The sequence below is a fragment of the Hypanus sabinus genome, chromosome 19, assembly GCF_030144855.1.
Source record: "Hypanus sabinus isolate sHypSab1 chromosome 19, sHypSab1.hap1, whole genome shotgun sequence".
NCBI classification, from domain to species: domain Eukaryota; kingdom Metazoa; phylum Chordata; class Chondrichthyes; order Myliobatiformes; family Dasyatidae; genus Hypanus; species Hypanus sabinus.
Window position 1 is genome coordinate 23,612,195 of NC_082724.1, and position 13,308 is coordinate 23,625,502.

Sequence of the window (13,308 nt, forward strand, 5' to 3'; positions counted from 1 at the left end):
GTACCCACCTATTTTAATTCTAGCCTAATCACGGGACCAAAATATTTATTGAGGTGCTGTGCGGATTAGACCCTTCTGCCCCCCCGAGGCGTGCCGCCTAGTAATCCCCCAGTTTTAATTCCAGCCTAATCACAGGACAATTTACAATGACCAATTAGCTGGTACATCGCTGGAATGTGGGAGTAGACCGGAGCACCCGGAGGAAACCCACGCGGTCACAATGAGAACGTACTAACTTCTTACAAACAGTGCCGGAATTGACTCTGAGCTTCGAGGCCCCAAGCTGCAATAGCATCACGCTAACTGTTACATGCACCATAAGGTTACAGACTCATCATGGCTGTTGGAAGTTCAAGTTCCATTGTCATTCAAGCATACACGAGTACCCATGAATGCAGCCAAACAAAACAGTGTTACTTCTGGGTCCAGGTGCAAGACACAGCACCAACACTCATACACAGCATAAAGCACATATAAGATAGCAAACACTTAAGATATTGGTAAAATGCAGTCAGACAAAAAAAAATATAGTCCAAGACCCTTAGTCCATGAAAGTTGCAACAGTTTGCAATCAAATACACTATGGCTTGGCTTCTGACAAGCAAACACCTGTGGGACAGCACAACTGCAGCTTGGATGCCGTGCCACAACACCCCCGGCACACCGGTGGACAGCCGGGACCGACTCCAATGCATCTCTCCTGGGCAGCTGCAAACAGGAAACACTGCGGCTTGGGGCCCAGTACTCCTACAACCAAGGTCTTGCGGCTCCACCAAAAATATCAGTGCATTGGACTTGCAGCGCTCCACATTGACAATGTCCGACAGGGCCTTGTGATCACAAACAGAATGACCAAGATGGCCACTCACTGTCGGACTGCACACCACCTTCAACACCCAACTCCTCAGATGCCCCTCTGACCCAGACAGCTCCTTCAGTTTCTCTGCCAATGAGCAACCCGCTGACATTGTAGACCCGCAGTGTTTTCAGAACTTAATGTCCTGCAGGGTCTTGCAATCAGTAAGACAATATTTAAAAGACAATAACACCTTTGCTCAGCACCGTAGAAGCCACTGTGTCCGATCTCGGCGCCATCTTCCTGGAGCATCCATCTCGTCACTCAGGATTTTGCGGCTTTTATGTAAGGTGACATCTCGACAACATGCACTCCTGCCCTTTACACAGGATACTCAAATTGAAATTCCAAAACCCATTATTAAACGCACTTCCTTAGTGCTGAAGGATCTTTCTTTCTGAAAGGTGTTTACAACCAGTGTAATTGATATTAATTAACTATACAGATGAGACTTTGAAATATTTTATTGGATGTGGTAAAGATTTGCCATTATTATACATCCCAACCCATCACCCTTTTGTAAAGAGGAAGTGTAGTCAAAGTCACAATGCACTTACCCCCTTTAAGTTCCAGCCACTGACCACAGAAAGCAGGGAAGAGGTGCTACTTTCCGGTAAGGCAGGCCTAGGAAACAAAAGAAGTGGGGACTACTTATAATTATATTCTTCGCTGAATTTCAAACAATAAATTTTTATGTTAAAATGGTGTCATGGATGGGAAGACAAATCCTGTAAATTTACATTTGATGCATTTTTTCTATCCATCCTTGCAGATGGAGTTATTTCACAGAATCTCTGATTGGCAAAAGTCTTAAAACATCTTTTCCAATTTAAGGTTTGAATTATAATGCATAGCATCAAAGCAACTGTCCTTTTAGTGCTTAGGTAAGTGGTGAAGAACATCAATTTTCAATTTTGAAAGATGCCCAAAGATCACAGATTAGATGTTCATAAAACAGCAAACTTATCTACTGTATCTTGTACAGACACACATTTCCAGAAGTTGATTATCATAGCATGCAAGGATTACTTCATTACTTTAGACTTTTTATACTATTCTTGTACACAATTCAATCTATTAATCACTGTCTAGAGAATTTTGAGACAGCAGACTTAAATTTACTTTGTTTTGGTCTGATCCTGTGCGCATTTCGTTTTTAGTAAAATTCTGAAATTTTTTCCTTATAACATGTTAGCTAAGCGATATATATTTTTGTTTCGGTGGTGTAAAAAACATCTGTGACCCAAATACTACAGGCCTCCCTCCCATGGGAACCAATCGAGGACAGAGAGGCAGTCAATACTCACAGGAAAGAACACCGCAAAGGTCTCCCCTGTTGCTACTCAGTCGTTAACACAAAACCCCTGACTCCATGGCACAACAGTCCCATTCAGGCCAGTCTTCTGCCACTCCTGTCCAAACGATGACCGTGAAATCCATATTCTAACTCAAAACAACAAGGCCTTAAACAGCAGACATTATGCTCACTAAAACCCTGAAACTCAGGAGAGAACAGCTTCAGTAACAAATCCACAATTTTGTCATCCCTGTCTGGGAAAAGGATGTACCAGACACCTTGGAGATGCCATCATTGTGATCACCCTCAAGAAGACAATTCAGACAGACGAGTCCTGCGAATGCAGAGAAAATGCACCTTTTCACAGGTTACCCCAGCCACTTTGCCCCTCAGCGGAAAAGCCTCATTTGCCACCTCAGAACTGAGAAAATAAAAGCAAAAGCAAGTCCCACTCAGGACAGCCAGAAGAAAACAAGTGACAAACCATTAGTTTATTTCTAATGATTTCTGGAGCTTGGGTTATGAAGTTCAGTATTTCATTTGTTTTCCTGATTACTGCTATATAATAGCTGGATAAGCTATTGGTCAAAGTATCTAAACTTACTCAACTTCACTAATAATACTTGCCAGGTTCTGATATCAGTCGTTTTTAAATTTAACTGCATCCTAATACCATACATATGCACATTAAACTGCATCTGCATTATTTTGTACTTTCTAATTTGTTCCTTCAGACTCAATTGTTCCTTGGCTTATTGGACCTGTCTGCACAGTTTCTAAATCTAATATATTAATGTAAGTTATCACATTTCACACCGACAACAGAACAGCTGACTCAGAAGTTCCCTACTCCAACACTGACAGAACTCCTTCATTAAGTAGGCAAGTTTCAACTATGGTGGTGTGAAACTCGGGCGATTTATAGTTAGTTCTGTTTGACTATTGGGCTGCCCACCCACGGCCAGAGAAACACAAGGAAAAATGGTGGAAGGAGTTGGTGTTGAAGAGTGGGAGGAAGAGACTGGTTATCCAGAGCAAGTACATGAAAGTATGGGGTGGGGGGGGGGGGGGGGAGGAGATCATTACAGGTGAGGATGTTGCCAGCTGTAGCCCGAACTTCAAAGATGTCCATACAAACTGTAACAAATTTCTTTTTCTTGGTTAATTGGACATCCAGGAGGGAAACGGAAAGGAGATCAGGGCAGCAATTTTAAGACTCTTCATTGTGTAACGTCTGATACTTTTACTAATCCAAACAAGTTGAGACGTTGGAAGGAGTAGATGATGGTGTAGGCAGATTTTCTTACTTCAAACTTACAGAGAAAGATGTTCAATTTCAAAGAAGCCTTCGGAAGATGGTCGAGATGAAAACGGGGAAAAAATTCAAAGGCACTTGAGTCTGTAAAGTTTATTTTCTCTATCCTAATCAAGCAGTGTTTGAGGAGTTGCCTTTTTTCTTCAGGCACAACTAAGACCAGCTTATAACATTCCCAATGTCCTTATCCCCAGTCAAAAATTAAATAAACTGGTTAGAATAAAACTAGCTGGTGTTGGGACAAATCACTCCTACATTATAAACCCAGTTGCTAATTGAGGGATCTCCACATACCAATCACAAATATTGGTGATCTGCAATACTCTTTCTTTTCTTTCAGGAAAATTTAAATGCACTTCGAAATTCATCCTGTGTAATTCATCTCAAAGTGTATAATGAAATGAAAACCTTGTAAAGCAAATCAACTGTCTGCATGCTTAATAACTTGACCTTCATGCAATTCATATTTTTTAATTGCCGCAAGCAAAAAAACTTTTGACTAGGATGATCTTTCCAAGAGATAACAATCAGCACTGAATAGTTCTGACATGTGGAAGAGCTTAAGAGACCATATTTGGCCATCGTTCCCATTGACAAGGCAGCAGTAGGTGATTTTTAAGGTGGTTGAGTAATACCAAACAAGTGAAGCATTGATTGCAGACTCTTGCAGGCATTGTAGCAGAAACACCCACACAAAATGAGTGATATCTCACTGAATAATGTGTTACACGTGTCACCAAAGCTTCCCACAGTTAAGTCCATCACATCACCGAACCTAGTTCTTTCCCCAACAGCTCCAACCATTGTACTGAATAAAAGTTACTTGATGCTGATTTTTTAAATTTCAAAAGTAAACTTTATTCATAACAAAAAATACGGAAGAAAAGAAGTGCAATTTAAAAAAATTCTTAATGTTGTACACGGGTGGCGGGGTGGGGATGCGTCTCTACCAAAGGAGGTGTAAGGCGCTCCTTCCCTCCGCTAGCCTGCAGGTCATCCTTGGGCAAGGTGTAGGATCTGCTTAGCCCCCTGATCAGGGTCACATGACGTGGTGGATGGTCGTACTAGCAGCTGGTATATGTCACAAGATCTGGTTATGCAACCACTGATGCCCGGCAGAAAATCTCTGAAGAGAATCGATAATGGCTGGGGCCACCCATCTTGTAAAGACACTGCCCAGAAGGCAATGGTAACCCACTTCTGTAGAAGCATTCTCCAAGAACGATCATGGTCACGAGACCATGATCACCCACTGCTTATGACACAGCACATAATGATGATGAATGTCCTATGGTCACTACATTCAGAAGTGTTCACACTTTAGAAACCATGTTTGCCCTCTGGGTTGATGCACCAGTTCATTGTTTGTGGGGCTTCCCACCTGACTCATCCCTGCTATGTGTGCAGTGAAAGGACCCCAGACTGTAGCCCAACCTCACAGAGCCTTCGAGTTGGCTGCACTAAGCAATCAACATATTGTTGATTAAATGATCAACGGAGAACCCAGGTTTTCTAAAATGGATCATATGCAAGCTAATGCAGCAAGCTGATAATAGCAGAGTCCAATCTTTGTATAGTGTTAGCTTATACATCCCCTACACAAAATTGAATAACGGAAGCACATTGTGGGGGAGAGAAAGATGGAATAGCACAAGGCAGGAGTAACAGAAGAGAAAAACAGTAATCAATTTTAAGGAAACTTTCCTGACTGGAAACTATGGAGCAATGCCAAATAAATCGTCAGGTTATCAGTGCCTGGTTTTTAAAATTGAGGACTTTCCACCCCATTCCATTCCACTAATGCATTAGCTAATACAATATGGTCAATTAATACTCCAATACACATTTAAAAACTATTATGTATATCCAAACCAAAATTAGATCTCGGGCAGTAATGGGCAAATTTGAGTAAATACTTTTACTCAATATCTAAAATTATCTACTGATCACAACAGCTACAAAGGCAAAAGCTGTTGAATGCACAGTTTTGACACCCAAGGAGACATTTGGTCAAATAATTAAACACCTTGATAATGACTTGAGGGATGCATCAAATGGAATAAAAGTAGAACTGCCAAGGACCTTTTGCAGGACTTACTGAGCATTTCAGATCTGTTTGGTATTTGTGAGAATATAAACCGATACCAATACCTTGGTCGCCAATGGAAGAGCCACCTGGGGTGGAACGATTAATGTAAAGGATGTGTGGCTATCCTGCAAGTTTGTTCAAACTGAAGGATGCCAGAGACAGGGAGGGGCAAGGCAAAAACTTAAAGAAAGACAAACTGAACGATCCTAAAATTTGAGAGAACAAAAGTCTTGATAGCTCAGATCAGACCAGCGGAGGTACAAAAGTTCTCCAGTTTATGGGGGAAGGGATGGAATGAGGGAGGCTCTCATTAGAATAGTCAAAACTGCAGCCACAGATAAGCTTTTTAAGGAGCCGATACTCTGAGTCATAGCCTGGGGATGCAGTGTGGGTTTGAATTAGCCGTTTAATTTATGCAGATACATTTCCCAACGTCTATCCCATTCAATTAAAATGAAGTCAAGTTATTGTCATATGTACGAGTACATGTATGCACAGATGCATTGGGAAACTTACTTGCATCAGCATCACAGGTGTATAGCATCAAAAACAATAAGAAGCAATTCACAATAAAAATATATATTAAATAAATATGCACAATTTTTACGAAAAACAATAAGAACAAAAATGGTGAAATCCATTTTAGTGCAAAGTGATACAAGCATTGCCAGACTGTAGTGACCAAGAACCAAATGGCTGAAGGGAAGTAGCTGCTCTTGAACATCGTGATGTGGGACTTCAGGCTTTTGTACCCCCTGCTCGATGGTAGCTGCAAAAAGACGGCATGGCCCAAGTGCTCAAAGTACAAAGTTCAAAGAGAAATTCATCATCAGAGTGCACCACATACAATCCTGAGTTTCTTTATCCAGTGGGCAGACTCAGCAAAGCTACAGAATAGTAACTGTAAACAGGATCAATGAAAGAGCAAGAGCACAGAAGACAACAAACTTTATAAAAAAATTTTATTGAATTTTCAAATGGTTACAGAAGGAAAAAAAATTATCAACCCTTCCCCCCTCCCCCCTAACATATCCCTATAGAAAGAGAAAAGGAAAGAAAGAATGCCTGGATATCAGAAGATCCCCACAGGCTCCATGGGGTTCATAATAGCTTTAGTATATATATTTATTTCTTTCCCCAAATAACCAATAATTTTATCTTCAGAGCACCTATATATTTAATCCTATCTTTTGCAAATAAGGGCACCAAATTTTCAGAAATATTTCCTATTTATCTCTTAAATTATAAGTAACTTTTTCAAATGGAATGCAGCTAAAAGCTATATCTGTTTTCATTTTCTTAATACATGTTAAAATTCTTTTTCTTTTCACCGGTCCATTAAGCCCATTAACATTAAAACTTTTAAAATTCAGTAAATTAGTCATCATTTTTAACAGGGTTACTCCAGTCTATAGGAATACCTAACTTTTCAACTTTCGTAGTACCTCGGGGAATCTTTTTAAAATTCTCTGTGTTGCTATGGGTCTCCCCCCACCCCCCCATTTGTCCAGGCAAAGAAAGAAAGATTAAAGAAAAATAGATTATAAAGAAGAAAAAATAACAAATACCCCCCTACTAATGTTGTGAATAAAGAAAAAACACATTACCCCCCTCTATTGTGCGGGTCATGGCAATCGCCATGATTACACACGTAAATCCCTTAGCAATTGATCCGAAGTTCCCCCAGCTCCCCCGTAACATAAAAAGGTATATATAAGAGAAGAAAAATATCACTACTCTCGATCAATATTTCTCAAATTTTTACCTTTTTCCCCCATATCATATAATTAAGAACATATTTAAATACTCTTCTGTCCTTAAACATCCATCAACTCCATTCACTGTCCCGGTCTTCATCTTTAATCCGTTTCACTTTTAAATCTTTGGCTGTGGTTAGCGAATATTTGGGAGTTCTTGTGCAAATTCTTCCGCATCCCGATAATCAGTAAAAGATCTTCTTTTTTCATCATCCAAAAAAATTTATCAGGGTTGCCAGGTGGCGCAATATAAATTTATAACCCTTTTCCCATAAAACTTTTTTAGCTGGGTTAAATTCCTTCTTTCTCTTCAAAAGGTCATAACTTATATCAGGATAGAAAAGAACTGTTTTCCCTTCTATCATCAATGGCCCGTTTCTCTTTCTGGCATGTTGGGCAGCTGCCTTCAGGATCTTTTCTTTATCTTGACGTCTTAAGCATTTTATCAAGATTGATCATGGGTTTTGATCAACTTGAGGTCTTGATCTTAAGGCTCCGTGAGCCCTTTCAATTTCAATTAACTGGGTTCCTTCTTCCATTTCCAAAATTTCTGGAATACATTTTTGAAAAAAATTTATTGGATCCTCTCCCTCTATACCTTCTTTAAGTCCAACAATCTTAATATTATTTCGTCTGTTAAAATTTTCAAGTACATCCACTTTTTCCAACAACCGTTTTCTTTCTGATGTCCAGGCAGAAATATTATCTTCCATTTTATTCACTCTGTCAATGGTGTCTCCCATTATTTCTTCCAAGTTTTTAATTTTCTTGTCCATTTTGTCCTGTCTTTTCATCATTTTATCAAACATAATCTTCATATTTTTAATATTTTTATTACTTTTAATGCTTTTAATTCATGCATTATTTGCACCAAGAAATTTTTTATGTCTCCAATATCACCTCCAACCTCTTCCTGTTTGCTCTTCTTTGTTTGTCTCGTCACCTTCGTCTGATAAATCCAGAGAATCCGATTCCACCTCATATTCACTTTCACTTTCAGTTCCGATCATAGCTGGGATTTGTAGTTTGGGTTGCTCGTGTTTGCGCATGCCCCTTCCTTCATGCATGCGCAATTCCTGTTGCTCTTTTTTTTTTTTGGAAACGGTTGATGTTGCCGCAGTTTCCTGTTCAGTATCGCCGGAGGTAAAATGCACTTGAGCCCGAGGCTCTTTCATGGCTGCCGGCCTTGATTCTTTTCCAACTTGTGTTGTCTTCAAAGTAGTAGTTTTCTTCTGCTTCTGTTTAGGAGACATATCTTAAAACAATCCTGAGTAGTTTATAAGTAATTTTTAAAAAGTATTTACTAACTTTTCTTCACTTAAACATTATTTTACTGGTTGTTTTATGGGAGAGCTGGATTTCCACACCTCAATCCTGTCATCACATGACGTTCCCCAAGACAACAAACTTTTGAAACACAACTATAAATAAATAGCAATAAATAACGAGAGCACTAAATGACAAGATTAAGAGTCCTTAAAGTGAGGTCATTGGTTGTGGGAACTTCTCAATAAATGAGTGTAATTATCCTCTTTTGCTCAACAGCCTGATGGTTGAGGGGTAGGAACTGTTTTTGAACCTGGAGGTGCGAGTCCTGAGGCATTTGTACCTTCTACCTGATGGCAGCAGCGAGGAAAGAGCATGGCCTGGGTGGTGAGGATCTTTGATGATGGATGCTGCCTTTCTATTACAAAATTTTATGTAGATGTGGTTTTGAGGTGTTTACCCATCATGTACTGGGCCGAATCCGCATCCTTTTGTAGGATTTTCCATTCAAGGGCATTGGTGTTCCCACACCAGGCTACAATGCAGCCAGTCAACCCATTTTCCACCACACATCTACTGAAGTTTGTCAAGGTTTTTGATGTCATGCCGGATCTCTGTAGTCTTCTAAGGAAGTAGAGGCGCTGCCATGCTTTCTTTGCAATTACATGTATATGATGGGTCCAGGACAGGTCCTCTGAGATAGTGGCCACTCAGGAATTTAAAGTTACTGACCCTCTCCACCTCTGATCCTCCAATGAGGACTGGCTTATAGACCTCTGGCTTCCCCCTCCTGAAGTCTACAATTAGATCATTGGCCTTGCTGACATTGAATGGGTAAATGTTGTTATGACACCATCACCCGAATTTCCAATCTCCCACCTGTATACCGATTCATTGCCATTTTTGCTGTCATCAGCAAACTTGATTATGATGTTGGAGCTGTACTTAGCTACATGGTCATAGATGTAAAGCTAAGTACTGTTGTTAATAGTTGTTCCTTTCTTGAGGCAATGCTTCCAGTAGATACTCCCAGTGGTTGGGAGGAATGTGCCTGTGATGTATTGAGCAGATCCACTACTCTCAGCAGCTTCTGCACATTCAATTTGCCCTAACTGTAAGGATATGTTCAGAATCAGGTTTAATATCACTGGCATATGTCATAAAATTTGTTTCCTGGCAGCAGTACATTACAAAACTTAATGATAAAAACTAGAAATTACAGTAAGTACAGATAAAAAATTAAATTAAATAGTGCAAAAAGAGAGGAAAAAATACTAAGGTTGCCTTCATTGTCCATTCAGAAGTCTGATGGTGAATGGGAAAAAGCTGTACCTGAAATGATGAGTGTGTGCCTTCAGGGTGTGAGTCTTGAGTCTGTGTACCTTCTCCTTGATTGCAGCAATGAGGAGAGTCTGTGTGTTCCCTTGACTTCTACTTCCTGAAGTCCACACTTGCTCTTACTGATGTTGAATGCAAGGTTGTTGCTGGGACACCACTCAACCAGCTGATCTGTCTTGCTCCTGTAACACCTCCTCGCCACCATCTGAAATTCTGCCAACAATACTTGTGTCACTGGCAAATCTATAGATGGCATTTGATCTGTGCCCAGCCACACAACCGTGGGTGTACAGGAAGTAGAGAGGTGGGCATTCTGGACATTTGCCAGCGTTTATTGTCAACAAGATGGAGATATTATTTCCAATCCGCACAGACTGTGGCCTCCCAGAGAGGAGATCAAGGATCCAGTTGCAGAGGGATGTACAGAGGCCCAGGTTTTGGAGCTTGTTGATTAGAACTGAGGGTGTGATTGTGTTGAACACTGAGCTGTAATCAATGAACAGCAGCCTGACAGAGGCATTACTGCTGTCCAGATGATCCCACGGAGTGGAGAGCGAATGAGATTGCATCTGCTGTAGACCTATGTAGTGACAGGCAAATTACAATGGGCCCAGGTCCTCACTTAGGCAGGAGTTGATGCCTGCCAAGACCAACCTCTGAAAGCACTTCATCACAGTAGATGTGAGTGCCACCTTGTTTTTTGTGGGCACTGGTATTTTTGGCATGTTCAGCAGTACATCCGTAGAAATTTGTTGGAATGTTCGGTGACAAGCCGAACCTCCTATTAAAGTAAGGTAGACTTTCCTTATGATTAGATTGATGTGCTGGGCCCAGAACAGATCACCTAATATGTTAACACCCAGGAATTTAAAGCTGCTAACTCTCTCCATTACCGATTGCCCAACGCAGATTGGCACACGTTTGCTCTCACTTCCCCTTCCTGAAGTCAACAGTTCAGCTCTTTAGTTTTGCTGACACTGAACGAGAGATTGTTTTTATGGCACCACTCAACCAGGCGATAACACCTTATTCCAGTAAGCTGACACATCACCACCTCTGATTCGCCCAGCAACCGAGATATCATCAGCAAGTTTGAAGATGGCACTGGGAGTCTTGCTTAGCCACATAGTCGCGTGTGCGCAGAGTGTGGTGCAAATAAGCACATACCCTGAGGTGCACTTGCGTTGATAATGACTTCGAATGGGATGACTGTGCTGGCAGCCAAGCTGTAGTCCATGAAGAGCAGCCTCACGTACGAGCTCCTGTTGTTGAGATAGGTAGGAGTAGAGTGAAGGGCAGAGAAATCACATCTGCTGTTGACCTGTTGTGGCAGTCTGCAAACTGGAGCAGATCCAGGTCATTGCTGAAGCAGGAGTTGACTCACACAATAATCAGCTTCTCAAAACACTTCATTTCAGTTGGCGTAGGTACCACTGAAGCAGGTCGCTACACTCTTCTTGCAATGGTGCGACAGAAAACATTTTGAAACTGCAGTAGTAAAAGAAAATGTTCATGAATACTCCAGCCAGTTGGTCCACACAAAGCTTTAGTACACAACCAGATACACCGTCTGGTTCTCCCTATTAAAATGAGCATAAAGGACATTGAGCTCATCCAGGGGTGATGGCTTGTTGGCACTTATGCTCCTCTTGTAGAAGTTATACTGTGCCAGTCCTGCCACAGCTGTTGAACATCTACCTGTAATTCCAGTTTAGTCTGAAATTGCCTCTTTGTGCTCCAGAGACAGTACCTTGACTTCTTACGCAAGTCTGGAACGCCAACCACAGAGGCCACAGATCTCCGATTACGGACCTCCTCGTTCATCCAGGGCTTCTGATTGGGGAAGTCCCTAAATCAGGGGTTCCCAACCCACTTTACACCATGTACCCCAACCATCAACCAAAGGTTGGGAACTCCTGCTCTAAACGTTTTTGTGGGCACACATGTTCACACAAGTTGGTGACAACTGCGGCACATTCATTTAGGTTTGCTGACAAATGCTTGAACATGGGAGGGGGTTGTGTGGGGAGGGGGGGAATGAGAAGAAAGCGGCATTAGCCCTCAGTAAAGCTACACCCTCCCCCAGCTCACCAGGCTACAATCAGCCATATGGGGTTGACTAATCTTTTGTCCTTTGAAAAATCTCCAGGCAATTATCACTTACAGATAAACCAATTCATGTCCCAATTCCCTTTTTTAAAATTAAGTACCATAGCCAGCAGTAAACATCTAACCAAAATAAAGAATCACCAAAAAAAATAAATACTTTTTCCAACTATTTACAAGTCCACATTATATATTCATGGACTAGTGCTACTCCAGTCTGTCTCGTCACAACAATATTATTTCATTATATCTTTAATTTGTTTTGGACCTGTGGGTGCAGTATGCAATTTTATTGTGAGAACACACTGTGCTACATCCTGTTGACAGAGCAGATCATTTCTGAATCCGCCAGTACACAGGTTTTTATTTTTGCTGCTGAGCGATATAAGATTCATTTCTAGTTTATTATCACTTCAGGGAATCCTAAAATTACCAAATCATTTTCTCAGAATGCTGTAAGGTTTCTCCAAGGGATAAGATCAAGGTTATAGACACATTAAAAAAAAATCTCTAATTGTGTTCTGTCTCCAAAAGCAACATAACTTTCAATAACATTTGGAACTGCAGGGAAGTAAAAATAAATCTCCAAAAAAAAAATGCCATCATCAATATGAAATGTAATGAAAACTACATTGCTAAATCACATAGCTTAATATATCTGATTTATGATCATTCTTTCTAATAGCTAATACCATAGATGAGGCTGTTGCCTTTACTTCTATTCTCATTTCTGGACCAATATTAGCTTTATTGGCTGCAAATTCCTTTCAGTCTTCAAACCAGGGTTACAAATAATATGTGGGAAAGAAAATATGTGAAATAAGGGGGAAAAGAAGACAGAAAATAGAAAGAATGCTGGTCCTAGAATGGTACAGTTGTGAGGGAAGGATACAATCACTTTTCAAAAATATTTGGAGAAAATAAAATCTAAATAAAATTACTATGTACTGTATAACTGACAACTATTTTAAAAAAAACCAGAATTTGAACAAATCACTTGCCTCCAAGTACTTTACATCATGCTTAACAGGACTTTATTGTATAAATCTCGTAACTTATTTTCAGAAAAATGCTTCTAGTCTTCCTAGTGCGCCCTCTCCTGGATGGTTTGACCTCAGTTTTACACCAAAGAACACAACCCCTGACAGCCACAGGCTTCAGCGTTACTCCCACAGTAACCTGAAGCCATTTATTGTTTTTCTTAAGGTCACATTGAACTCTGCCATATTTTGTTTACTTTTCCCCGAAAAGAAATCCGATGTAATGAACTGTAAATTGAGATGT

At 40.5% G+C, this 13,308-nt stretch overlaps 1 protein-coding gene across 2 annotated transcripts in view; it reads right to left on the reverse strand.

Moving 5' to 3' along the window:
• Positions 1 to 13,308, reverse strand: part of arhgef3 (Rho guanine nucleotide exchange factor (GEF) 3) — a 251,673-nt gene that overhangs the window by 168,724 nt on the left and 69,641 nt on the right. For both annotated transcript variants that reach the window (XM_059944170.1, XM_059944169.1), the window contains exon 2: positions 1,414 to 1,480. In XM_059944170.1, coding sequence (XP_059800153.1) covers positions 1,414 to 1,480 — 67 coding nt within the window. The remainder of the gene's footprint in view (positions 1 to 1,413; positions 1,481 to 13,308) is intronic.